This window comes from Sphaeramia orbicularis, chromosome 17 (assembly GCF_902148855.1).
Source record: "Sphaeramia orbicularis chromosome 17, fSphaOr1.1, whole genome shotgun sequence".
Taxonomy (NCBI): domain Eukaryota; kingdom Metazoa; phylum Chordata; class Actinopteri; order Kurtiformes; family Apogonidae; genus Sphaeramia; species Sphaeramia orbicularis.
Window position 1 is genome coordinate 34,317,032 of NC_043973.1, and position 25,000 is coordinate 34,342,031.

Here is a 25,000-nt window from a genome sequence, read left to right on the forward strand (position 1 = left end):
TTACAAGTGTTTAAAAAACAGGTGAATGCATCTGTGGCCATGATTTCCTTTCGTATAAGTGTCTTTATCTAGCATTGACATGTCTGATATCTGTGTTCTAATTTGTCTCTTTATGAATACATGGCAGTGAGATGGAGGCGGATGGAAGGAAAAGATGGAGGGGGGGGGGGTGTCAGGCTGACAGCTCATGTGTTTGCCAGTTGCCAAACATTGTTAAGAGAGGATTTAGTCCTGAGCCTGAGAATTCAAGCACATAATTCTTTTTGCCGAGTGCTGAAGTGTGAGTGCTGTTATCCCGGTGGACGGCAGTGGTGGGAGTGGCTGTGGGAGTGGCTGTGTGTTCATGTCCGGCCTTGCTGTCACGTTGTAATAATAGGAGATGTGCTCGTCTCTGCCTCTCTGTCTCCCACTCTGTCACAGACGATACAAGATGAAAGCGGTGGAAAAAGTCAAGTACATGAGCGGAGAAGAGGGAGGAGTGGACGGCCAGGACAGCACAGTGCGTGATTCCACATCATCTCTGTTTTCTCTTTCAATCATCTCCAACGGGGCTTTGACTCGACATTATGATGACGTCGTGTGTCCTTTTCAAGAAAAAGGATGCATGTTATAAAGCAGGGCTGTCCGACTCATTTTAGTTCAGTTCCATATTCAGCCCAATTTGATCTGCAGTGGGCCAGACCAGTAAAATAATGACTGAATAACCTATAAATAATGACAAATCCAAGTTTTTCTTTTTGTTTTAGTACAAAAAACCCCAATTAAATTATGAAAATATTTATGTTTACAAAAAAGATGTGAATAACCTGAAAAAACAGAAACTTCATTTGAAAAATTAGTGTAATTTGAACACCATTATGCCTGGATTATTTCTACATGTACATTTACACACAGTGTTCCATAAACATTTGGGAACAGGCAGAATATTGTTCAAGTTTTGGAGTTTGGAACTAAAATTTGAACAGTTTCTATAATATTCCATCTGTTATTATTATTAACACAACTCCAGATCCCAATGGATCCATAAATGAACCAAACATTTGGGAGCAGGCAGAATGTTGTTCAAACTGCACATTTCAGGTTGTTCATCTGTGTTTTTATTTATGTATTTATTTGTGTTTTATTGTGAAAGAATAGTTTTGTAATTTAAATATTTCACTGTAATCTTATTTTTTTCACTTCAGTTTTTTTCCACATAATTTTTCACAGTAAATTTGTGGTTGTCATTATTTATGGGTTTATTGTGTTGTTATTTTGACTGTAGATCACATTGGTTTGTATGTGGAACCTGAACCAAAAGGATTTGTTCAACCTGGACTGTTCAGGTTCAGTTATGCACTTTCATCCTGCAGGGCCACAATAGAACCTTTGGTGGGCCAGATTTGGCCCCCGGGCCCCCGCATGTTGACACCTGTGTTATAAATGAAATATGCTCTGACACAAACTTTCCACTCAAACCACATGATTTTGGAAACTCTGCTTCATGTATTTAACACATTATGCAGTGGTTTCCAACCTTTTTTGGCTCGTGACCCCATTTTAACAGCACAAATTTCTGTCGACCCCAGACATTCAAAACAGAGACATTTTTTTGCCAAAATTAATTTGTTTTTGATCATGTAATAGTTTGCTATACTATGTTGCAAATAAGTGTTAATTTTAGAGGACATTTAGGCTATATAATGTGTATAATGCACCTTTTTGGTGTCTGCTTCTCAGTTTCTCTTGGAGATGTTGTAGCAGGCCAAGGCAGGCCAAGAAATCTTTCCATTCTCTGTTCGGTCCGGTTTTCTGACTGCGACTGTGTTGAAGTGTAGTAACACATCCGGTCACATGATCAGGTCAATCAATATATGCCCTCTCAGATATTATATCCTGCATTTTATTTGAACTGGATATTTATTAGGAAAAGTGTGTGATGTTTTATATTGAATAATTAAAAATATATTTATTAGTCATTTTTTTTTATCAATTACTAGAAATTTCAGGTGACCCCATTTGAATTCCAGGCGACCCCAAGGTTGAAAAACACTGCATTAGAGTGTTAGCAGCCCTGTTACAAGTATTACTTATAATTATCTCCTTTTGCTTAATAGTGATAACTGCCCTGAATCACATGTATAAAAGCAGGTCATATAACCAAAATGTCATATTTTATAACTATTTTCATATCATTTTGACAGTTTGAGATTTAAATGTCAATTTTATAAATAACATTCTACTGGTGCCTGTCATTTTAAATAATTTATTAGTATATTTCAGCAGTATTTTAGTATCTAAAATCTGCCCTTTGCAGTTTTTGTTACCAAAACCAAGAGAAATGCAATTATTATCAATTTATTCGTGTATTCCAGTTCTTCTACTGGCTCTTTTTGTTCAGTAGATGTACAAAAAAATTACACGGGAATTAAATGTATATGAAAATCTGAAATGTGGTCGTGCATTGCTGTTATTTACATCTAAATTAGGTTTTCATTCATGATCAGTCCAGCTCTATTTTGACATACCTACATTATTTTCCATTATATTGTGTAATAGCTGTCTGATGATGCATTAATGTGTCTATGTTTGTATATGTTCTGCAGGAGAAAGTGCTACTTGGTCAGAGTCAAAACCTGGATGAAACAGGGTCAAATGGAAACGGAAAAATCCTGTAAGTATCGCTGACACTTTACTGTATCATTAAAACGGCTCATTATTCATGAGTTCGTGGTGTGTATTTCTGTTCTGTGCATAGAGAACCTCAGTGGTGGAAGGAGTGTTGTGGAGTAAAGCTGTTCTAACCCAGAGCAGTGATTAAACTGAACTCTGCAGTGACTGAACACATGTAATAATCAACAAAGTACAATCATTACTGTATTTACCTTCACTGTCCTCTGCACTTTAATTAGGTATAAATGTGTGAATGTGTGACTTGTCAGAATGGGAGGGAGCAGGATGTGTGTGTCTTTTACTGTTTTACTGCTTTTACTATTTACATTTTTGCATTGTTCTGCATATTTGATTTTTTTTTTATTTTTAAGTTTATCAGAAGTTCGTTGTGTATGCTCTGTGTACACAATGACAACAATGGTTCCAGGCACAACAAACCCCGCCCCTCGCACGTATTGTATCTTATTTTGGCATCGATCCAGCTGATGTCATCATGTCTTGCAAGCGCTGATGTCAGCTTATCAATTACCTCTATATATGTGCCAAGTTTGAAATAAAGTGCAACAAAATTGATGTTTTTATAGACATTTGAAATTGTCGCCAATTATAAGTAAATGGGAGAGAAAAAAAAAAAGGAATTTAAAAATTCATAAAAAATTTGAACTCTGACCTACTTTTAACAAAATATATGACATCTATGCTGGGTCACTGGCAATCTATAAACCCAGTTGGTATGAATTGAACCAATAGTTTTGCTGCTACCAGACGTTTGAAATTTTGCCCATTATAAGTAAATGGGGAAAAACAAAGAGTTAAAAATTCATGAAAATCGGGAACTTTGACCTACTTCTTCCCAAATGTAACAACATCTATTCTGGGTCACTGGCAATCTATAAACCACATTCAGTATAAATTCACACAGAGTTTTGCTGCTACGACATTTGAAATTTTTGCCCTTATAAGTAAGTGGGGAAAAAAAAGATTTTAAATTTTCATAAGAAATTTAAACTTTTACCTACTTTTTCCCAAAATGTAATCATATCTATTCTGGGTCACTGGCAAGCTATAAACCCAATCTGGTATGAATTCACCAATAGTTTTGCTGCTAGAGTGTTAAGAAAGAAAGAAAGGAAGAGGAAGGAGAAGGAAGGAAGGAAGGAAGGAAAAAGAAAGAAAGAAAGAAAGAAAGAAAGAAAGAAAAGAAAGAGAAGAAAGAAAATAAAGAAGAAAGAAGAAAGAAAAAAGAAATCAAACCAAAAAACAATGCCTCCTGTTTGGGGTGGGGTAATAAAGTCTAAATCTGTATGAAATAGATGTACTCAGAATAAGTTAGGCTCAGATTTGTGCTTGAGTGAAAGTACGTTGTTGTATTCCATCAGGTACAGCAGTGTTTACCTCATCACACTCGTATCGGTATCTGTTCTGATGGACTGCTTTCTCTGCAGGAGCATCCACTCGTCGGAGAGTCAGCAGGAATTCTTCAGGATGCTGGACGAGAAAATCGAAAAGGTAAATAATGACGTTCCGCTGTCAGAGCACGGCTCTGTGTTTTTATGTTTTGGCAAAGGCCTGAACTAAATGACACAATAGAGGTTAATCCTATGACTGCAGCAAATCTGAGGACGGAGCAGATGACACAACAAAAGAGCCGGGGTTTGACGCTGAGTGCACCCGAACGGTCCGATATTTAGAGTTAATGTTTGTGACAGAGTCTGTGAACTCTGCTCCTGATAGCAGATATTAAAACCGTATCCTCTGTGCTTAAAGATACCTGCGTCATTTGGTCATTTCTAGTGTAACTGTGAATTCCGTCCTCTCCACTGTTCAGAGCTGTGAACAGGACTCTGCTCTGGTGCTACTGGAAATATTTACTGGTTTGTAATCCACGCATGGAAATAGTCTGCAGTCTCCAAAGGCAGTGTTTACTTCAAAGCAGGTGTGATTTGTGGAAAAAAATCACAGGGGTTGTTTGTGGAATGTAGTGTGCAAGATTTAGAAGGATTAAGAGGATCTACTGGTAGAAACAGAATGGACTGTTAATAATTATGGTTTGAGCAGCGTTTATATGAACTACAGAAGGAGCAGAGAGCATGAGCATGGTTCTAAGGAGGGAGGAGGGAGGAAGGAAGGAAGGAAGGAAGGAAAGAAGGAAGGAAGGAAGGAAAGAAGGGAGGGAGGAAGGAAGGAGGGAAGGAAGGAAGGAAGGAAAGAAGTGAGGGAGGAAGGAAGGAGGGAGGAAGGAAGGAAGGAAGGAAGGAAGGAAAGAAGTGAGGGAGGAAGGAAGGAGGGAAGGAAGGAAGGGAAGAAGCGAGGGAGGAAGGAAGGAAGGAAGGAAAGAAGTGAGGGAGGGAGGAAGGAAGGAAGGAAGGAGGGAAGGAAAGAAGTGAGGGAGGAAGGAAGGAGGGAAGGAAGGAAGGAAGGAAAGAAATGAGGGAGAAAGGAAGGAGGGAAGGAAGGAAAGAAGCGAGGGAGGAAGGAAGGAAGGAAAGAAGTGAGGGAGGAAGGAAGGAGGGAGGGAAGGAAGGAAGGAAAGAAGGAAGGACGGAAGGAAGGAAGGAAAGAAGCGAGGGAGGAAGGAAGGAAGGAAAGAAGTGAGGGAGGAAGGAAGGAAGGAAGGAAGGAAGGATGGATGGATGGATGGAAGCAAGCAAGGAAGGAAGGAGGAAGGATGGAAGGAAGGAAGGAAGGAAAGGATGGATGGAAGGGAGGAACGGTGGATGGATGGAAGGAAGGAAGGAAGGAAGGAAAGGATGGATGGATGGAAGGATGGATGGATAATAAAATTAAATAGTAACATAATAATAATAAAGAAATAGTAACTGTAATAATAATAATAATAATACTATAATAATAATAATAATAATGCAGAAATATGTAGAAATATTTGTCTCATGCCACAGATAATCAGGCTTATTCTGAATCAATCAATCAATATACAAAAAAAAAAAAAACTTAAATAAACATAAACGGAAAGATCCATAAATTAAATGTATTTATTTATATATTCATTTATTTTCACATCATCTCCCAGTTTACTTTTTTTTTTTTTGTTCCCCGGTTTAGTTAACTTAAATGTATTTATTTCCCTTTTGTTTCCACATGTATTAGTTTGGTCTTTATTTCTGTTTGTATTTCTTTCTTCATTTCTCTAAAACCGCTGTAATTACTAATAACTGTCAGGATCGTTAACATCTGTGCTCAACATGGCCGCTCCTTTAACACTGACACTGACACAGAGCCCAGGGTGGGGGGGCTTTAAGTGCTGTGGGGGATCCTTTTAGTCCACAGTGGATCAAACCAGTTCAGCAGAAGCACACATATTTAGATCCAAGGGGGAGCAAACCCCCACCCCATCCCCCCTGGAAAATCACACCCTGCTTGTACTGCGGCACTGTTCCATAAAAACAACAGTTCCCAGGAAATTACTCAGCCTTTTTAAAAGTGAAATTATATTTTGAAGATTTGCACGTCATGTAAGAATAGAATAGAAATAATCTGAGCCTGGAAGTTGTACTATTATAGAGTGATTAATGAGCACAGTTTGGTTTTGGCTGCACTGTCCTTCCTTCTGTGCCATCTGCTCATGTGGCTGTGCTTCTCCACACACTTCAGTTACACCACTGAGAACATGTCTGCTCTGGCTCCAGTTCTGGAGGCAGTAGGAGGACAATATGACAGGAGTTCGAGCTGCAGCCTGGCTTTCTGTTGTTGTTCATTCTGCACTTCCTTCAAACCTGGATGGTCATTTTAAAGTCAATGAAAAAGAACTAAATAATATAAATAGTCGTATTTTAGTGGAATTTTAGTAGAATTTTAATCGTATAGTCCGCTGGCAGAGACCACCTGCAATTTAGCTGAACAACCTGTGTAATGACAATAAGCCTATTCTATTGTATTCTATTCTATTGTATTCTATTCTATTCTATTCTATTCTGTTCTATTCTGTTTTATTATGCTGTTCTATTCTATTCTATTCTATTCTGTTCTATTCTATTATGTTCTGTTCTGTTATGCTGTTCTATTCTATTCTATTCTGTTCTAGTCTATTCTGTTCTATTCTATTCTATTCTGTTCTATTCTATTCTATTCTGTTCTGTTCTATTATGTTCTATTCCATTATGCTGTTCTATTCTATTCTATTCTATTCTATTCTATTCTATTCTATTCTATTCTATTCTGTTTTATTATGTTCTGTTCTATTCTATTCTATTCTATTCTATTCTATTCTATTCTATTCTATTCTATTCTATTCTATTCTGTCCTGTTCTATTCTATTCTATTCTATTATGTTCTATTATGTTCTATTCTATTCTATTCTGTTCTATTCTGTTCTATTCTGTCCTGTTTTATTCTGTTCTATTGTATTCTATTCTATTCTATTCTGTTCTATTCTATTATGTTGTATTCTATTCTATTATGTTCTATTCTATTCTATTCTATTCTGTTCTATTCTGCTCTGTTCTGTTCTTGCTATGAAAAAGTTTTACTAAACCAAATTAAGCTTTACCAAAAAAACAGACATTTACAAAACTCTTTGTTTCCATCTTTTCTCAGATCATCTCACCTCAGAATTACAAACCTTTTTCCTTTAACAACTGCAATGCTTTTTCAGCGGCTGTTTATGTATTCGTACCCATATTTACATTTTGTGTGTTGATTGTTTTGTGTTCAGTTGATTTTTTTTTCTGGTTAATGACAGAAAAACTGACTGGTTCACATTTTAATTAGACATCTTATGTGGATGGAGGCTAATCTGTCTGAAATGAACACATTTTAAGAGGAAGGTTTACCTTAAAAGCCTTTTTCTGGCCTGCTAACATGACCCCTGACAGTATTTTTTTAAGATTACATTGGAACTATTGGAACTAAACTAAATTTCAGAGCTCTTTGTTCTAGACACTTATACTTTTTTGTAACATTTAAAAGTAGAAGTACTTTTTTTTTTTGAGTTTGTGATGTTAACCCTTTTAAGACTGCCATTATATCAGGCAGTCTAGGTGTCTTCATGTTTTCTTTGCAATAAAAGTGTCATAAAAATGTCTTTTTTTTTTGCCAATTCTTTTGCACCTTTGTTTCCAGGAAGAACCTAACTTTCAATATCTGGCCATTAATTATCATTATTATAAATGATAGATGCTTAAAACTGTGTTTCAGTTTTAAAAAAAACGGACTTGAAGTTTTTAGCATATTTATTATCACAAACAACCATAAATCTCCATAATGAAACTTTTTGAGATAAAATTAAACTTCCAACTATGAACTAATTGAACTACTCTGAACTAATTCCTTTCTACTTAATAATAATGTAATGTAATGTAATAGTTCTACACTGCTGCTGTAAACTGTTATATAGTGTTGGAAAGCTCAGGATCTCAGCTTTCTCTCCTAAATGCATAACCTCCCCTCCTCCTGGGCATGTGCAATAACAATAGTAGTTTTTAATTGTGCAATGGAAATAGTAGTTTTTTATATATTTATTCTTCTTATTCTTCTTTTAACTGTATTTATTGTCTTTTATGCCTTTCAAATTCTTATATGTTTACACTTTATTTTTGCACTGTGGGTGGGAAGTACCACTCCAATTTCATTGTTTGCTTTTTTGCACAATGACAATAAAGGCTATTCTATTCTATTCTATTCTATTCTATTCTATTCTATTCTATTCTATTCTATTCTATTCTATTCTATTCTATTCTATTTCTGATGTTGTTACCTCCTCCAGGAGCTAATGTGATCACTTTGCTTTGTTTGTTTGTTTGTTTTCATCTTTAGTGTAAAACTCTTCCACCCATCATTCCCAAATCTTCCCCACAGATACAGGGTGGGGAAGCAAAATTTACAATGAACATTTAGTTGTTTTTTTCTCAGCAGGCACTACGTCAATTGTTTTGAAACCAAACATATATTGATGTCATAATCATACCTAACACTATTATCCATACTTTTTCAGAAACTTTTGCCCATATGAGTAATCAGGAAAGCAAACGTCAAAGAGTGTGTGATTTGCTGAATGCACTCGTCACACCAAAGGAGATTTCAAAAATAGTTGGAGTGTCCATAAAGACTGTTTATAATGGAAAGAAGAGAATGACTATGAGCAAAACTATTACGAGAAAGTCTGGAAGATACTATTAAAGAAGAATGGGAGAAGTTGTCACCCCAATATTTGAGGAACACTTGCGCAAGTTTCAGGAAGCGTATGAAGGCAGTTATTGAGAAAGAAGGAGGACACATAGAATAAAAACATTTTCTATTATGTACATTTTCTTGTGGCAAATAAATTCTCATGACTTTCAATAAACCAATTGGTCATACACTGTCTTTCAATCCCTTCCTCAAAATATTGTAAATTTTGCTTCCCCACAGATAGGCCTAGGCCCTGGGACCAGCCCAGTACATTTTGGTCCCAGTAGGCCGAAGTTCAAGGTCACAGCAAGGTCACAACATCTACAATTTTCCATGTGTCATCGTTGAGACATTTTCCAAATTCATCCAAAATTCCAAACAACTCCGATTCTCCTCCAGTTGGACCACCTGTAGCTTAGACAATCTCTTGTATCTGGAACTAAATGTTCCACATCCACTGTGGAATGTGGACTCTGTGGACATTTCCATTGAACATTGAAAATCTCATTTAACCACACATTTAAAATTATAACTCAACTAATATTGATGGTGAATTGAATCTAATTGACAGACACATGACTGGTGTGGTGGAAAAATTTACTTTTTATATTTTATACTCTTATATTTTATACTTTTAATATAATCTTTAATACTGTTAGTACATCTTCTTTTAATGCTGAGTCATTATTCATTTAATGTGTGGATGTTTACCCACTCTGTAACACCCCCAACCCAGGAACGGAGTTCTTGCCTTGAGTTAAAACCCAAACACCTAAATGTCTGAATGTGTAGATAGAGGATGGCGCCTGCACTCCAGATTGGATCCAAGCAAGGTTAGAGTGAAGAGGTCATCATGACCTCTTCACGGAGCAGAGGAGTAGTAGTAGGGAGTGGTATGATGTACGTAAGGAATGACATCATAGTTTGAGGGGGGTTGGATTGGTTCTATATAATCTTTAGTTTTCTCTTGTTTATCAGACTTCATTTACAGAGCTTTGTCTGTGATTGATTTCTCAATAAATGCATGTATTATTTTAACTCTACTTTCTCCCTTTTTCTTTGTGGGGTTATCAGTTGAACGGTAAATTTCCACGACACTGGTACCAAGATTCAACTGTTTCTGCTGTATGGGACAACCTGGAAAACTGTTGAGTTTAAACAGAAAGAGTTGATCCACACATACACACCGTTCAGGCTGAAGGAGGAGCTCTGAGTTTTGAACACTGGTTTAAATTTTGTGGCTAGAGCATGATGGTTCAGGAGTTACAGTATCTGAATGATGTAAAGTGCAAAATGCAGCACTGGAGAGACTGCTGTTACATTACATCACAAATTCATAAAAATAATAATCATACTAGTTTTTTTAATCAAAGAAACTCAGACAAAATCAATCAATATATGAAGCAATGCAAGAAAATACTGCTTAAACTTATCAGATGTTACAAATATAGCTCCGTCAAGGTCATTATCTTCATCATGTTTCATCTTTCTATCAACCAAACAACTAATCGATAATAGAGGGAACAGTCGACAGATTAACCCTGTCATGCACTGTGGTCACTCCAGTGGTCACTCCAGTGGACAGTTCTTCTCCAGGTGTTCTCTTGTATATTCATGGGTTTGGTTGTTTTAGTTCCAGATCAGCCAACACTTATGTACCATCCCATAATAATACACTGACATTCAGACCATTAATGTAACTTTTCTGTTCTAGATAAACCTGATCTAACATGTTTGAGTGTAAATCAATTCCTTGTTATTGTTATTAGATTGTAATTAACAGTTTTGTTTTGTTTTTTTTTTGTTTTTTTAAACTCTTTTTATTGAAATTAGAACAATGACATCATAAAAAAGTTTTATATAGTATCCAATATATGTGTGTCAGAACAAGAACATTACACCCGCACACACTTACACATACACACAAAAAAAAAGAAAGGGAGGAGGAGGTCTGTTTACTTTCAAAACATTAAAGTAATCTATAAAGGGCTGCCAAATGGAATAAAATAACTTTACATTATCTTTTAGTGAAAATTTGATTTTCTCCAAATGTAAGTGTTGCATAATGTTTTTCTTAACAGGGTTTTGTTTTTTTTAACAAAACTTTTTTTTCCCCCATATTATCTCCATAAGGTGAGTAATAGCTAATATTAGAGTATGTTTAAATGTGACAAAACATCAGATTAACAGCATTAAAAAAAAATGTATTTCATAATTTTCACACGGTATATCAGTAAATATATGTTTCTTTGCTTCAGAAATGAAACACATAGTGTCCAGCTGAGTGGATATTTTTGCAATTCCATGAAAAATAGGTTCATTAAAAAAAAAAAAAAAATCAATCTCAGTGGTTTTTTTTTTTCATGCCTAGAGGAATAAAAATACTCAGGAAAAAAAAATCTTGATTAAGGGTCTCATAATTCATGCATGAAAGGGTTAATGACAGCGACAGGACCCAGTTAAACTCCTCTAAAATGATGCTGCTTTGACTTGTATTAAACCTATTAATGTCCATTGAGCTGATTTATGTACATTAACGTGTGTGTGTGTGTGTGTGTCCAGGGCCGGGACTACTGCTCAGAGGAGAAGATATGATGACATAGCGCTGCAGTGTTGTATTCATCAGTCCTTGTGTGAGAGGAACTGTCACTCTGGTGTTACCGACGGACCGGACGTGGTCTTATCAGTCATGTGGAAGGGGACTCGTCTCGAATGTGGAAAATGGATTGACACCTTCCTGCTCGTCTGACCAACCCGAGAGGAAAAGAATACGACTGTAAACGGTACCTTAAGTTCTGCAGTGGGATTTAGGTGAACCTCCTTCATGAAGCCGTCACACTTGGGATTCTGGGAACTCTTGACTGGAAGGTTGGCTTCCTATTGGAGGATGGAACACCCAGACTGTGACGGAGCGGTGATCCTGTGGACACGGCCTCTTTGTGACAATAACGTCTCTATCTGCATCGCATTTACTCTCGAATGCCTCGGATTGGGTTTTTGCATTCCAAACACAGTATGAACCGGGCCTTCCTAATCCGAATGATGAATGACACGGAATAACGAATGACCACGAAAATTTGGCGGAAAATTTGGCGTGACAACTGCTCCCTTGACAAATGGAATGACACTTAAACTCATGGGTTTTCTCCTTGTTATAATCTCTATCTCCCTCTCTAAAGGAAATAATGCCAATATCCCATGGAATGATCCATTCCTATGACCACAATCTCCTTTGACAAATGGAATGACACTGATACTGGGTGGAATGACTCTGTAATTCATAAGAATGACAGTGTTTTGTCCTTGTTATAATCTCTGTCTACCTCTCTAAAGGAAATGTCACCAATATCCCATAGATGACACCGTCATTCTGTAGAATTCAGTAGAATGACAGTGTATTCTCCATTCTTAGACCAGGACTACACCCACAGCTGACTCAGGGGGTAAATGCTCTTCCTTCCATATTCTGTTCACTAGATTTACTAGAAGCCAGCCACTAAACCCACACGTCGTTTTTCATTATTCAAAGTCATCTGTCATTCCCATTATAGCTGTCATTCCATTTGCACTATTCCCAATGACAAGGGAGCAGTTGTTACGCCAAATCTTACACCAAATTTTAGTGGTCATTCGTTATTCCATGTTATTCATCATTCGGATCAGGAAGGCCCTACAAACCTCTTTCTACAGTGCGTCGGCCAGTACAGCGTTATTTGTTTGTCTGTCTGTCTGTCCTTGTCTTGTTTCATTACAACGTGTGGAGTATTTATGTCCAATAAGGCTCAGGGTTGAAGTGTTGTATTTGCCGTCTCATGTAGTCCTCGTCTTTCTATCATGAACACACATCTGCACAGCTGAAAACACACACACACACACACACACGTGCACACGCTCCGCAGGTCGACGCTGCAGGACGGACACTGCAAAAATCACAGTCATGTAGTCTGAAAGTGTACTCTCACATGTGTTACGTTACTGTGTATGTTTTTTGTTCATTTCTTTTTATTTTTTTAGAAAAATAAAAAGTGTTTTCAGTAATTTATACATATAGTGGATGGTGTTTATGAGGAAAAATACCATAAGAGGATGCAGCGGAGGGTCTTTTTAGAGATTTTTCCAATTTATTGTTCGACGCTGCAACATCTATGAGAAAAATGTTGCACTTTTTGACTTCACTACATTACAGTTTACAGTTTCACACTGTTCCTGTTCTGTCCAAACCATGAATTGTCTTTTTTTGGTTATATATCTTCTAAAATCCCTCAGGGATAAGGGGGAAAATGCACTATCACAGAGATGAAAACTGATGAAAAGTAGATTTTTTTTCTTTTTTTTAGAGATACATGCTTCTTAAAGGATATAAACACTATAAGCATATGATGATCTGATAGAACACGGGTGTTAAAGTCATTTTATTCAGAGGCCTCATTCAGCTAAATTTGACCTCCAGTGGGCCAAACCAGTAAAATACTACCATAATAACCAATAAACAAGTGGTGCCAGGCAAGATTCTAATAGTTTTGGATTTTTCATTATAGTTTAATTTTATTTAGTTTGGACTTTTTTTTTTTCTCTAATTCAGTTCATTTTAATTCATTTTTGGAGCAGGTTTGATAGTTTTTATTAGTTTTCATTTTTTTGTAAATGATTAGTTTTAGTTTAGTTTAGTTGTAGTTTAGTTGTAGTTTATTCGTCTCTTTTCTCTTCTTCTCTGTCGTCGTATTCAAATAAATCCCAGACAGGACTCTGCTGCTTTCTCCCCAACTTTAGTCTCCATGTTTCCAGGTAGAGTGGGACCAGAAGACTACTGGAAACCACAAGTGAACACAAGTGACGGACCAAAAAGTGTTGGATGGTGACAGCACAGAAAACTGCTTGAGGGAAATAAATTGATTTCATATCAATCCGACATTGACAAAAAATGAAAATGAAGGGAATTTTATCCATAATTTTTATACGTTTTAGTTAGTTTTGTAAACACACAATACAGTCTCAGTTAGTTGTCGTTTTTTTTCTTTTAATTATAGTTTTTATTTATTTCAGTTAACGAAAATTTTTTTACAATTCTAGTTTTTGTCATTTCATTAGTTTTCGTTAACGACAATAACCTTGGTTCCAGGCACAACAAACCCCACCCCTTGCACATATTGTAGCTTATTTTGGCATCGATCCAGCTGATATCATCATGTCTATACATGTGCTGATGTCAGCATATCAATTGTCTCTATATATATGTGCCAAGTTTGAAGTAAATTGAAACAAAATTGATGTTTTTATAGACATTTGAAATTTCTCCCCATTATAAGTAAATGGGAGAAAAACAAGATTTTAAAAATTCATTAAAAAATCAGAACTTTAACCTACTTTTCGCAAAATGTAATGACATCTTTTCTGGGTCACTGGTAATCTATAAACCCAATTTGGTATGAACTGAACCAATAGTTTTGCTGCTACAGACATTTGAAATTTTGCCCATTATAAGTCAATGGGAAGCTGATGTCACGCATAGACATGATGTCATCAGCTGGATCGATGCCAGAATGAGCTACAATATGTGCGAGGGGCGGGGTTTGTTGTGTTTGGAACCATTTGTTCAGTTACATTTCAAGTCAAGATATTTAATCAACCTGCCGAGCACGTTTTACTTCATTGATTCCCTTCAAAGATCGGAAGTGATTCACCCAGACCACTGCTGAACTACATGTCTATGATCTGAACTTACAAAGACACAAAGAAACTGTAGTGTCAATCAAACAGAAGGTGATTTTATGGTGAAATAAGTATGTTTGGTTGCAAGTTAAATACAGTGTGGATCTTCATGATATGACCAACACTGAAATAATGGTATAAATAATATTGGTGTGAAGTAATATTTAAGTGAAATCCAAGTAGAAACTGAACTACTTGTCAGCAGTTGTTAAATGAAGGGGGGTTCACATCTTGACCCCTCCCCCTCCACTGAAGTGAATGACAGGTCTGAATTTCCACCTACAACACCAATGATATACACCTCCTACACTCTGCATGTTACTTAATTTCCTTCCTTTCAGTTTCCTGGGTTTTTTAATAAAACGGGGGTGTTGTGCTTTTTTTGAGCCTCCCTGTAGATTAAACTATTCACCAGTATAGAAAGTCACTCAAATGAGTTAAAACCTAAAGCACTGAGAGAAATAAAATACAAATACGTATAAAACCAGCAGAAAAATTAACCTAAAAATGTGACGTTTCATACTGAAAAACTGACATATTCTATGATAATACTTGTTGACAGTGATATATTCAACACAGCTCAGCCAGCCGTGTTAATATTAATTAAATACCTCATGGCAGAATGTAATGTAGCAAACTTAAGACTGACATCAAGGGATGTAACAATTGCAAAATTCTTGATATATAATTGACATTTTGGTCCCATACTGACATTACTTTGTGTTATTTGGTTGTATTTTTTCCTCTTAACAAGGAATATAAATATAAAACAGCTACTATTTTACAGTCTTTAGGCCCTTCCATCAAATTATCTTTGAATAAACACAGATTAAAACATAAATCTATGAAAAAAAAAGCCTTTAATAGAACATAAATAAATATCTTCCCCTGTCATCAGCCAGTTCTAATGTCTAGTATATATACATCCCTATAAAGATCACATGACTGTAACATTCTACTGTTCTCTTAATAATTCACAGACAATTCAAGACAGATTCACACCAAAAAAAAACCATCAAATCTGATATTTTTTGGACATATGTGAATCAAATCTGGGAGTTTCTCATGTTAAAATGAGCGGCACAAATCACATATTACATTTTCAATTATGCTGTGGTTCACTTTCATATAAGGTCTTTAAAAATCTAAGTTACTGACAGTGTCACATTAGGATTTATGGGACTTTTCCATCACTCTAAATTGAGACTTGAGATCAGCTGCGATGGAGGCAGTCGGTGGGAGGACAGCGAGGTGTTAGATGTCAGAAGTGTTTGGGTTGACACTTCTGTACGAGTAAAACTGCCCTCATTATCGCCTTGTCATCATCCTATAAATGCAACTATAAACGCTGATGTCTGTCACGCTTTCACCTCAGACTGGAATCTGATAATGGTCACATTTTAAAATACTGAATAAGAGCAATAAATACTAATCTAGCTCTATTAATTACAGCGTGATTATAGCTGTAAGGCAGTGGTTTCCAACCTTTTTTGGCTCATGACCCCATTTTAACGTCACAAATTCCTGGTGACCCCAGACATTCGAAACAGAGACATTTTAATTCAAGATCTTTTTTTTGCTTAACCCTCCGGTATCCCGTCCAGTAAGGCCCTTACTACACACCAAGTGTGCCTTTTTGGCACACTTGTGGAATACTGTCAAAAAAAATTTCATATAATTTGTTTTTAATTCTTTTACGTTTTTTTCTATTTCATCAACTTGAGCTGTAAATAAAAATACCAAATACTCAATAATTGTCCCATTAATTTAACCCTTTACATGCCGTGTTTGTAATGTAAACAAACCAATTTTTTTGGATGCAAAAAACACAAAAAAATTTATTTTTTTCAATATACTACATAAAAAGTAGATCACATGTTATTTGATTTTTGCAGCCTGGCATATGTCAATGATTAACTCCAACACTGGTTAATTTGCATTATTATTTTTGGCACTAAGTCAAATGTTCAAAAATACTAGCATCTGTCACCAAGTGTGCGTAAAATGCACACCTATAAATCAAACAATTAAATATTATATATTGATTTATTTTTCTGCTCTAATTTGATTTTATTTTTATAAATCGAGGTCAGCCCTAATCATACATATCAAATGGAAGAAATAGTGCGTTTTAGGCACAGATGCTAGTCTTGTAATTTTCTTTTGTTTACAACGTGCAAATTTTAGTTGGTGGCCAGAATTGAAAGATCATGCAAAAATGAACAACTTTTGAATTCTAACCTTATTTAAATTGTGAAAAATAATATGAAGTTTTTTAAAACAAAGTGCAAAGTGTGCCTAAAAGGCGCACCCGGATACTGGAGGGTTAATTCAAGCAAAAAAAATCTGCCAATGGAATAAGTGAAAGTTATCTTGGTAAGATTTCTTGAAATCAGATTTTCCAGATCTATTGTCTATAAATCAGTTCTTCTATCTGACTGAAAAGTTCCTCTTTAGGTGATTCTGTCTTAGTTTAAGTGTGATGAGATATTTGGACTATAAATGAGAAAAATACACTTGGTAAGATTTAGATTTTTGCAGTGAATGTTCACAGTTAATATAGTACAGCAAAGAAACAGGCTTCAGTTTAAATGTTTGTTGAAGAAAAGTCTCCAGAGAACCGACTACGAACAACTACAAATAGAATGAAGGTGGGAGGAAATATGTTTTACTTCTTTCCACTTCTTTTCAGGCACATAATATACAAAATATATACAAAATAAGACAGATGTATGTAGCACAAATTGACAACATATGTTTTCATTGCATATCATTCATCCCTAATGCTTTCTTTGGTTTGCAGATGAAAAAAAAAAGCCTTTGTTGACTACAGGGAAACTCTGTCCATGTGGTCTCAGTTCTGAACCGTCCCTAAGGTATCAGAACCACACCTGTCTGGAGAGTCGGATCCGATATCCACACACAGTATCCAGTGGCTTCTTACTCAACAGGAATCAGTGTCTGGGCCACGACAGCCACGTTAAACACCTCACACCACAGTGGGCCGTACCTTCTTTCCACCTGCTGCCATGTTTGTCTTGTTATTTAAAGATCGCTGACACAGATAGAGACAGTGGCGTTCATGGTGCCTCTGCTCTTGGCTCCTCCTCCTCTTCCTCCTCCTCCTCCTCCTCCTCCTCAGTCCTGCTGCCGTCTCTTCCTCTGGTGCCGCCGATCCACATCCTGGAAGGGCCCCACAGGGGGGTCGGGTGTCACCAGCCCATCAGTCATCCTCTGATACACCAGAGTGGAGTCGGATCCCACGGCACACAGCAGTAAAGGGAAACCTCTGTCCAGCACACGACGTAAACTACACAACACAAAGAAGGAGAGCAGCAGCATGTCAGGACTCCAGTTAAAACGGACTACAACAGAACGAGGAAATTAACCAGAGTTATAAGTAGGTCAGATTATTAGTTTTATGAAAACTAATATAAAAATCTAAAATTACTCACACATTAGCCAAAACATGACAAATCCCCTGAAACAACAAACAATATTATGTCTTGAAATTATTTTTTGTCTCCTAATGAATAGGCATCTCTTAGAATTTAGATTGGGTATGAGATTTTTTTTCTTGTCACTTTATTTTTTATAGTTGTTCTGGATTTTGTACAATACAAACGTAAGGGACAGTTGGGATACATTGACCATAAAAAACCTTTGTGACTAATAACTGGTTTATTAACGCTGAAGTGAAAATCTTTCTTTGGATGGAAATAAATCAAACTGTATTTTAGAGCTCAAACGATTAATCGACCCAAAGTGATAAAAAAAAAATCATTCAACCACAATTCTCCTGAATCTTCAGCTTTGTTCCCTTCATTTCTCTGCTGTTAAACATTGGTTCCACTGTTGTGTTTCACATGGACACTTATTGTGACGCACAAAGAAGCTTCAATTCAGGAAAACTGCAACAGAATATTTCCCTTCAATCAATTCCAGTTGATTAATTGAATCGTGAATTTTTGCATTCGCTTCAAGCACCTAATCGATTGCAGCTCTATTGTATTTCCTTTAGTGCAACATAAATAACAGAATAAAACACGCACACATGAGTCACATGATAAATGCACTTTTTTTGAATCTTAGAGAAGGAATGGAAATGATATATAAATCGCATTTATTTTTTTAAAGCAGAAATACAACCTAAACCTCCTTTTAACCTCTTCTAGTGACTCTTAGTGCCTCTTCACTGTGGTTTCACCTTCTGTGGTTCACATTCTGATGAACAGGCAGAGGTAGAACAGTCTGGACCGGACCTCCTTCTATCTCTCTCCCCTCCAGTAAAACCACTTCCAGTTCAGGACTCTTCATGTAAGACACCTCGTTCCAATGACGCGCTGTGAAAGACAAGAAAGGCACACAATGTGAGTGTGTGTCTGGTAATAGTAGCCCACCAGTCCACGGTGGAACAGTGTCATGTCAAACTGTAGAGGTTCCTTTAAAGCTCAAAGCAGAGATGCTGTATTTGTGACTGACCTACTTCTGTCCTTTTCTCTTTCAGGCTCCAGATTAGATCTGACCGATAGATTGAATTATCATCACAGGATGTGCATGCACAATAAACGGCATGAATCATAAAAAGAGGAGTCTTGAAACATTTATTAATGGTGATTTTCTTTTATTGTGTGGAACTAGATATTATATTCATGACTGTCTTTGTTTTATCTTTATTGTTGTAACTATGTATATGCTGCGCTCTAAATCAGGTTAGTCCTGGAAAAGAGATTTTAATCCAAATGAGGATTTTACCTAGTTAAATAAAGGCTAAATAAATAAATAAAAACCAAAAACTATGCAATAATACAAGTAGAGTTTCCTTTTGGGGTGATACTTTACGTACCCCCCAGGGGTACTTGAAATTTTTGGGGAAAAATACATTAAATAAGTCATCATGAGAATTAATACTGAAATATAAAACACAATAAATACTTTCAAATAATAGTTTTATTGTCAATCATCTTGTTTAAGCTTTGGTAACATTTTAAGAACACTTCTATTTTATATTGTTCAAAATCAGTTTATTTGAGTAGCTAAGTAATTATTTTTTTGTTGATGAAAGGTTAATTTATTAATTAATGACCAATTTATTTATTTTTCTTATGAATGAAAGAGGGCATTTTTCAGTTTATATTTTGCACACAAAATTTACTTTAAAAAATGTGGGTTTTTTTTAATATATATTACAGTTACGGAAAAAATTATTAGACCATCAAAAGTCCTCAGAAACAATGGTTATGCAATAAAGTCCTAACTCCTGTGTGTGTCATGTGACTAAAACAGACAGAAAAGAAAACATGAAATGAACAAAAGCACTGTTTTTGTCAGTACAATGACATAGATATTGATGTAAGAACTGAAAGGATTTTGGATATTATCAAGAAAACATGTGAAATGGATAGATATCAGCTGTGAAATTCAACTACTAAGAGCTATTTTTGTTGTTCTCATTATATTTGTCCAAACAAATGGACCTTTAGTTGGACCAGGCATTAAAATGAACAAGAACTTGAAGAAAAAAAGGATGCTCTAATAATTTTTTTCACGACTATATATATGTTGTTTGTTTACAAAGTTTGAATATATAAACAGACACCTTTGGCACAGGAACAAACTTTGTCTAGTTTTTTTTAATCAAAAATGCAGAAACGAGAGTTGTGGGTACTTGGCTAAAAAGCATATTTCAGGGAGTACTCCACTGTAAAAAGTTTGAGAACCACTGCTTTAGCCAATATAAGATTTTTGATGTAAACTTTATTGATACACTCAAAGGCAAGAACATAACACTTGTCAAAAACACATCTACAGACACACATTAGACTGGATACTAGAGCCCAAACAATATGAGATTTTTGCGGCCGATGCCAATATTGGGGGCTAAAAAAGAGCTGATATCTGATATATTGGCTGATAACCGATATATCGGCTGATATATGAAATAAGAACATTGATATACACAGGATATAATAATCTTATATTAGATAATGGTGGACATGTGGATTAACAGTTGCATAAATCTTTGTTTATCTCACAAAGATAATTTACACTATTTTAAAACTGTATAATAGTCTTAAATTAGACTAGTCTGTGACCATCAGGAACCACAGGTTGTAGATGTGGTAGTTTTTATGCTGGGGAGAGCTGACTTTTGGGAAAAGATGTCAATATTTAATAAGCAGTGACATAAAAATCATTTCTTTGCCAAAAAGTTAATACATCGGTTACATATTGACCGATGTTGATAATCGGTCTCAAGAGTTTCAAGTCATTAGCACACGGTTGACAACAACTGTTAAAAAACGATTAATCGGTGATACGCTATAATCGGCCCGTCGGGCTCCACTGGATGCAGTTAATTTACAGTTTTCCAGTAAAACCACATCGACTCTGGACACTGTTGACCTCTCATTGATCTCTGCTTCTTTGTCAAAGTTGTCTTTTTCACACTTTTCTCATTCCTCTTACTGGTGAAATTTCTATGTGACTTTACATTTTCATGGTATAGGTTATCAAAACTGACACCGGGTTACAAATCAATCCTAAAAAGCAAACCTTATTTATGATATTCTTATATTTACAAACTCAATCCTTGAATTTGGTCACAAATTTAACACATTTGCTGTTTCTACAAATACATGAAGATGTTTGTGGATTAAAATTAAGCATGTTTGCTGCAGGACCTTTATATATTATATCATATTATATTATACAAGGTGTCCCATAAGTCTCCATACATAGGAGACATAATACATGCCATACATATATGGTTCTAACATGTATTTCTTTATATTTCTTCTTTATAGTTCTTCAGCAGTGGAGGACACGCATTGAAATGTGTTCCCAACAAAATGGCAGTCATATAGAGCATATTATAAAAATAAAAATGGTTTATGTCAAGAAACGTTTATTTTTCCTATGTATGGAGACTTATGGGACACCCTGTATTATAGATAGATAGTGTTACTCAAAACTTTGGGTAACACACAAACCTGGACTAAGATAAGGGGGAAATTAAATAATAGTATTAATAACCTCGTAGAAAAGGCATAGATGTTTCCATTTTGTATGTTTTACACAATGTAAACATCCCTAAAGTATTGTTGGTTTACAATTTCTTTTTTTAATTAAATTTAAATTTTTATGTCAAATCTGCTAAATCTTTCAGTTTTTCATAAAATGAATTGGAAAACGAATGTGAAAAGTACTGGTTGACTAATGTTTGCAAGAGATATATTTTATTACATACAGAGGTTTATGTACATTTGTAGACAGTTGTATGCAACCCTTGTGAATAGTAGGATATATATACAGGGTGGGGAAGCAAAATTTACAATATTTTGAGGCAGGGATTGAAAGACAGTGTATGACCAGTTAGTTTATTTAAAGTCATGAGAATTTATTTGCCACAAGAAAACTGACATAATAGAAAATGTTTTTATTCTATGTGTCCTCCTTCTTTCTCAATAACTGCCTTCACACGCTTCCTGAAACTTGCGCAAGTGTTCCTCAAATATTGGGGTGACAACTTCTCCCATTCTTCTTTAATAGTATCTTCCAGACTTTCTCGTAATAGTTTTGCTCATAGTCATTCTCTTCTTTACATTATAAACAGTCTTTATGGACACTCCAACTATTTTTGAAATCTCCTTTGGTGTGACGAGTGCATTCAGCAAATCACACACTCTTTGATGTTTGCTTTCCTGATTACTCATATGGGCAAAAGTTTCTGAAAAGGTATGGATAATAGTGTTAGGTATGATTATGACATCAATATATGTTTGGTTTCAAAACAATTGACGTAGTGTCTGCTGAGAAAAAACAACTAAATGTTCATTGTAAATTTTGCTTCCCCACCCTGTAATGAGATAGATAGATAGATAGATAGATAGATAGATAGATAGATAGATAGATAGATAGATAGATAGATAGATAGATAGATAGATAGATAGATAGATAGATATTCCAGTTGTTTGAGGTGCATTGTGTACTCAGTAACTTCATACTTATTTCTAAGAAGCTCAAAGCAGATAAAAGTATGTTCCTTCATATAAATGCCACTGTCATGGATGTTGAGTTTGCCTTAAAACAGGATCATTTCAGTCTGTTTTTAAGGCTGACTCACCTTCAGACAGATCCATGTAGACAAGAAAAGCTGCATGAATCTGAGCACTGTCCCCAACCTCCAGACTCTTCATTCCTTGATACTAAAACACAGAAAAACATCCTGTTAATACATGACAGAGCATCACTAACCACAGGTGATGTGACACTCACCACAGGATGCTGCTGGATCCAGTTCGTGGGTTGTTTTTTCTCACTCTCATCTCCACTTTCGGACATTTTTTAGTAATAATCGGATCTATAAAATAAATACTAAACAATGAGCAAAACTCTGACGTTTATTGGACATTTTTCGCCATTCGCTACATGTGTGAAACTTTACAGGTTTGCCGGTGTGCAACGGTCTATTTGGTCCGGGCGGAAACAGTGTTTTAGTTTATGTGTTCCGTCTTGAGTCCTTCCAGAATATACCCAGGGCTGAACAGACAATAAAAGAAAACAGCTGCTTAAAACAAGTAAATAAATAATTCATTCGTTAATATGAATAGAAAAATAAAGCAGTATAAAGTTATGACAGATGTGAAAACAGTGAGTGTGAAAATATGTATAAATATTAATACTGTATATAAAAAAAATCTAATTTGCAGAAATGTCTTTGTGAAACTTTGTGTAAGTGTTTGCTTTTGCGGGTGTGCAAATAAAAATGCACTGAAATATAAAAGATGGAAGTTCTATTGTGGTAGAAACATGTCACTCAAGCACTTTTGTTAAATTTTCACAGTATGTTTTGTTTTTTTTTAAGATAAAATAATAATGAAGGTATTCTGTGTATTTTGTCTGTTCTTGTGTAAGAAACAGATCAATAAAATGTACTCAAAATATAAAAGTAGAAGTAGATATTGAGCAGTAACACTATTCATATATACCTTGTTTTTGGATTAATTTTACAGCTGCATTAACCTTTTACAGGACACTCATAGAAATACTCTGAAATTCAAAATGTCTACCTTAGTGTGCAATTAGAGAACTTAAGACTTTATTACTTTGGTGAAATTTTTCTGCATTTTTCATTGTTACATAGAAAATCAAGGTCAATGAAGTTCCCATATTTGGTTCCTTACAAAAAAATACAAGAAGGAAATACAAAAAAATACTAGAAAAACACATGAAAGGTGAAAGGAACTTGTATTTTAGAATATCATACCAACATAAGTGCTAATACAGACACCTGTCAACATACAGATTATCTAATTTTATTTATTTTTATTTATAACCTTTATTTAACCAGGGAAAAATCTCATGAGGATTCAAAATCTCGTTTTCAAGAGTGTCCTGGCCAAGTTTAATCTACGGTGTTGCATCATATTCTTAAAAGACCTCATGTTTCTAGTGTTGTTGCACATATCACCAAAATATTAACTTTCAAAAGCTCAGAAAAAAAAACAGAATTTACTGGAAAATCTAAGACATTTAAAACATTTGGAGATCTGAGGTTTTTATTAAGCAGGAAGGGGATTAAAAACTGTCTGAAAAGTAAACAAAGCTGTGAGATATGCAGGATGTAAAGAGGTAATGATACACAATGTAGCTCAGAGATGTAATGGAACTGAAGTATGAAGCTACATGAAATGGAAATACTCCAGTAATGTCGTAAGTAGTTGAGTAAAAGTACTTGGTTACATTCCATTGCTAAATATTTGCTCAGGCTGTGCAGTTCTCTCTCTCTGGCTCTGACTCTTTCGGTGTCTTTCCTTCGCTCTGGTCTGAGGCTGCAGACACACCAGGGTTCACTGCTGTAAATATGCCTCTTGGATTTGTGGGATTCAAATTATTTATTGTGGTTTTTGCAGGAACGTTCCTCCTGTCCAGCGGCAGCACAGAGGAGCTTCCATCCCAGAGCGGGTCGTCTCATCTGAAGCCCACGGTCCTCATCACCATCCTCGCACGAAACGTTCAGCACAGCCTCCCTTACTTTTTGGGATGTATCGACAGGTTGGACTACCCGAAGGATCGCATCTCAATCTGGTAAAGTTGAGTTCCATTAGATTTTCTCTGATTATTTTCCTCTGGGAACTCTGTGGATGTCTGTGCAGTTTAACACCATGAAGCAAAATGCCATTCTTGACATTCTGCATCACTGTTCATCGCAAACAAGCCATTCTCAGTGAAGTGAGAAAACTGCACACAGAGAAAAGACAGAAGTAAAAGAAACTGGAAAAAAAAACTTTAAAAAGGGAACGTGTAATTCATTTTAAGGAAGCAAACAGATCATATACGATAGATTGTATCAAAAACCAGTTCCACTTCTGTAAATCTGGAAAAGAAAAACACACACAAAAAAAAACAACCACAAAACAAAACAATTAAAGTCTCCATATTTATATTCATCAACAAACTAACTTTTAACTAAAGGGAAAAAAGAAAGGTGAAAGTTTATTATTTTAGGCAG

At 35.6% G+C, this 25,000-nt stretch overlaps 2 protein-coding genes, 1 long non-coding RNA gene and 1 pseudogene across 3 annotated transcripts in view; 3 read left to right on the forward strand and 1 right to left on the reverse strand.

The window, feature by feature from the left end:
* Nucleotides 1–613, forward strand: part of LOC115437388 (uncharacterized) — a 9,196-nt gene extending 8,583 nt beyond the window's left edge. Inside the window, exon 4 of the mRNA XM_030160616.1 lies at nt 421–613. Within this exon, the coding sequence (XP_030016476.1) occupies nt 421–613 (193 nt within the window). The remainder of the gene's footprint in view (nt 1–420) is intronic.
* A 1,978-nt stretch (nt 614–2,591) lies between these two features.
* LOC115437070 (uncharacterized) lies at nt 2,592–11,376 on the forward strand. The gene is made up of 3 exons (XR_003937908.1): nt 2,592–2,653; nt 4,098–4,161; nt 11,341–11,376. It is a non-coding gene; the product is annotated as an uncharacterized LOC115437070 (long non-coding RNA).
* A 5,624-nt stretch (nt 11,377–17,000) lies between these two features.
* On the reverse strand, nt 17,001–22,942 carry LOC115437069 (tRNA-splicing endonuclease subunit Sen15-like). The gene is made up of 4 exons (XM_030160154.1): nt 22,765–22,942; nt 22,613–22,694; nt 18,695–18,830; nt 17,001–17,797 (listed from the first exon to the last, which is right to left on the reverse strand). The coding sequence occupies exons 1-4, from the start codon at nt 22,828–22,830 to the stop codon at nt 17,626–17,628; spliced, it is 456 nt and encodes a 151-aa protein (XP_030016014.1). The 5' UTR covers nt 22,831–22,942; the 3' UTR covers nt 17,001–17,625.
* A 1,376-nt stretch (nt 22,943–24,318) lies between these two features.
* LOC115437065 (procollagen galactosyltransferase 2-like) overlaps nt 24,319–25,000 on the forward strand; it is a 25,098-nt pseudogene continuing 24,416 nt past the window's right edge.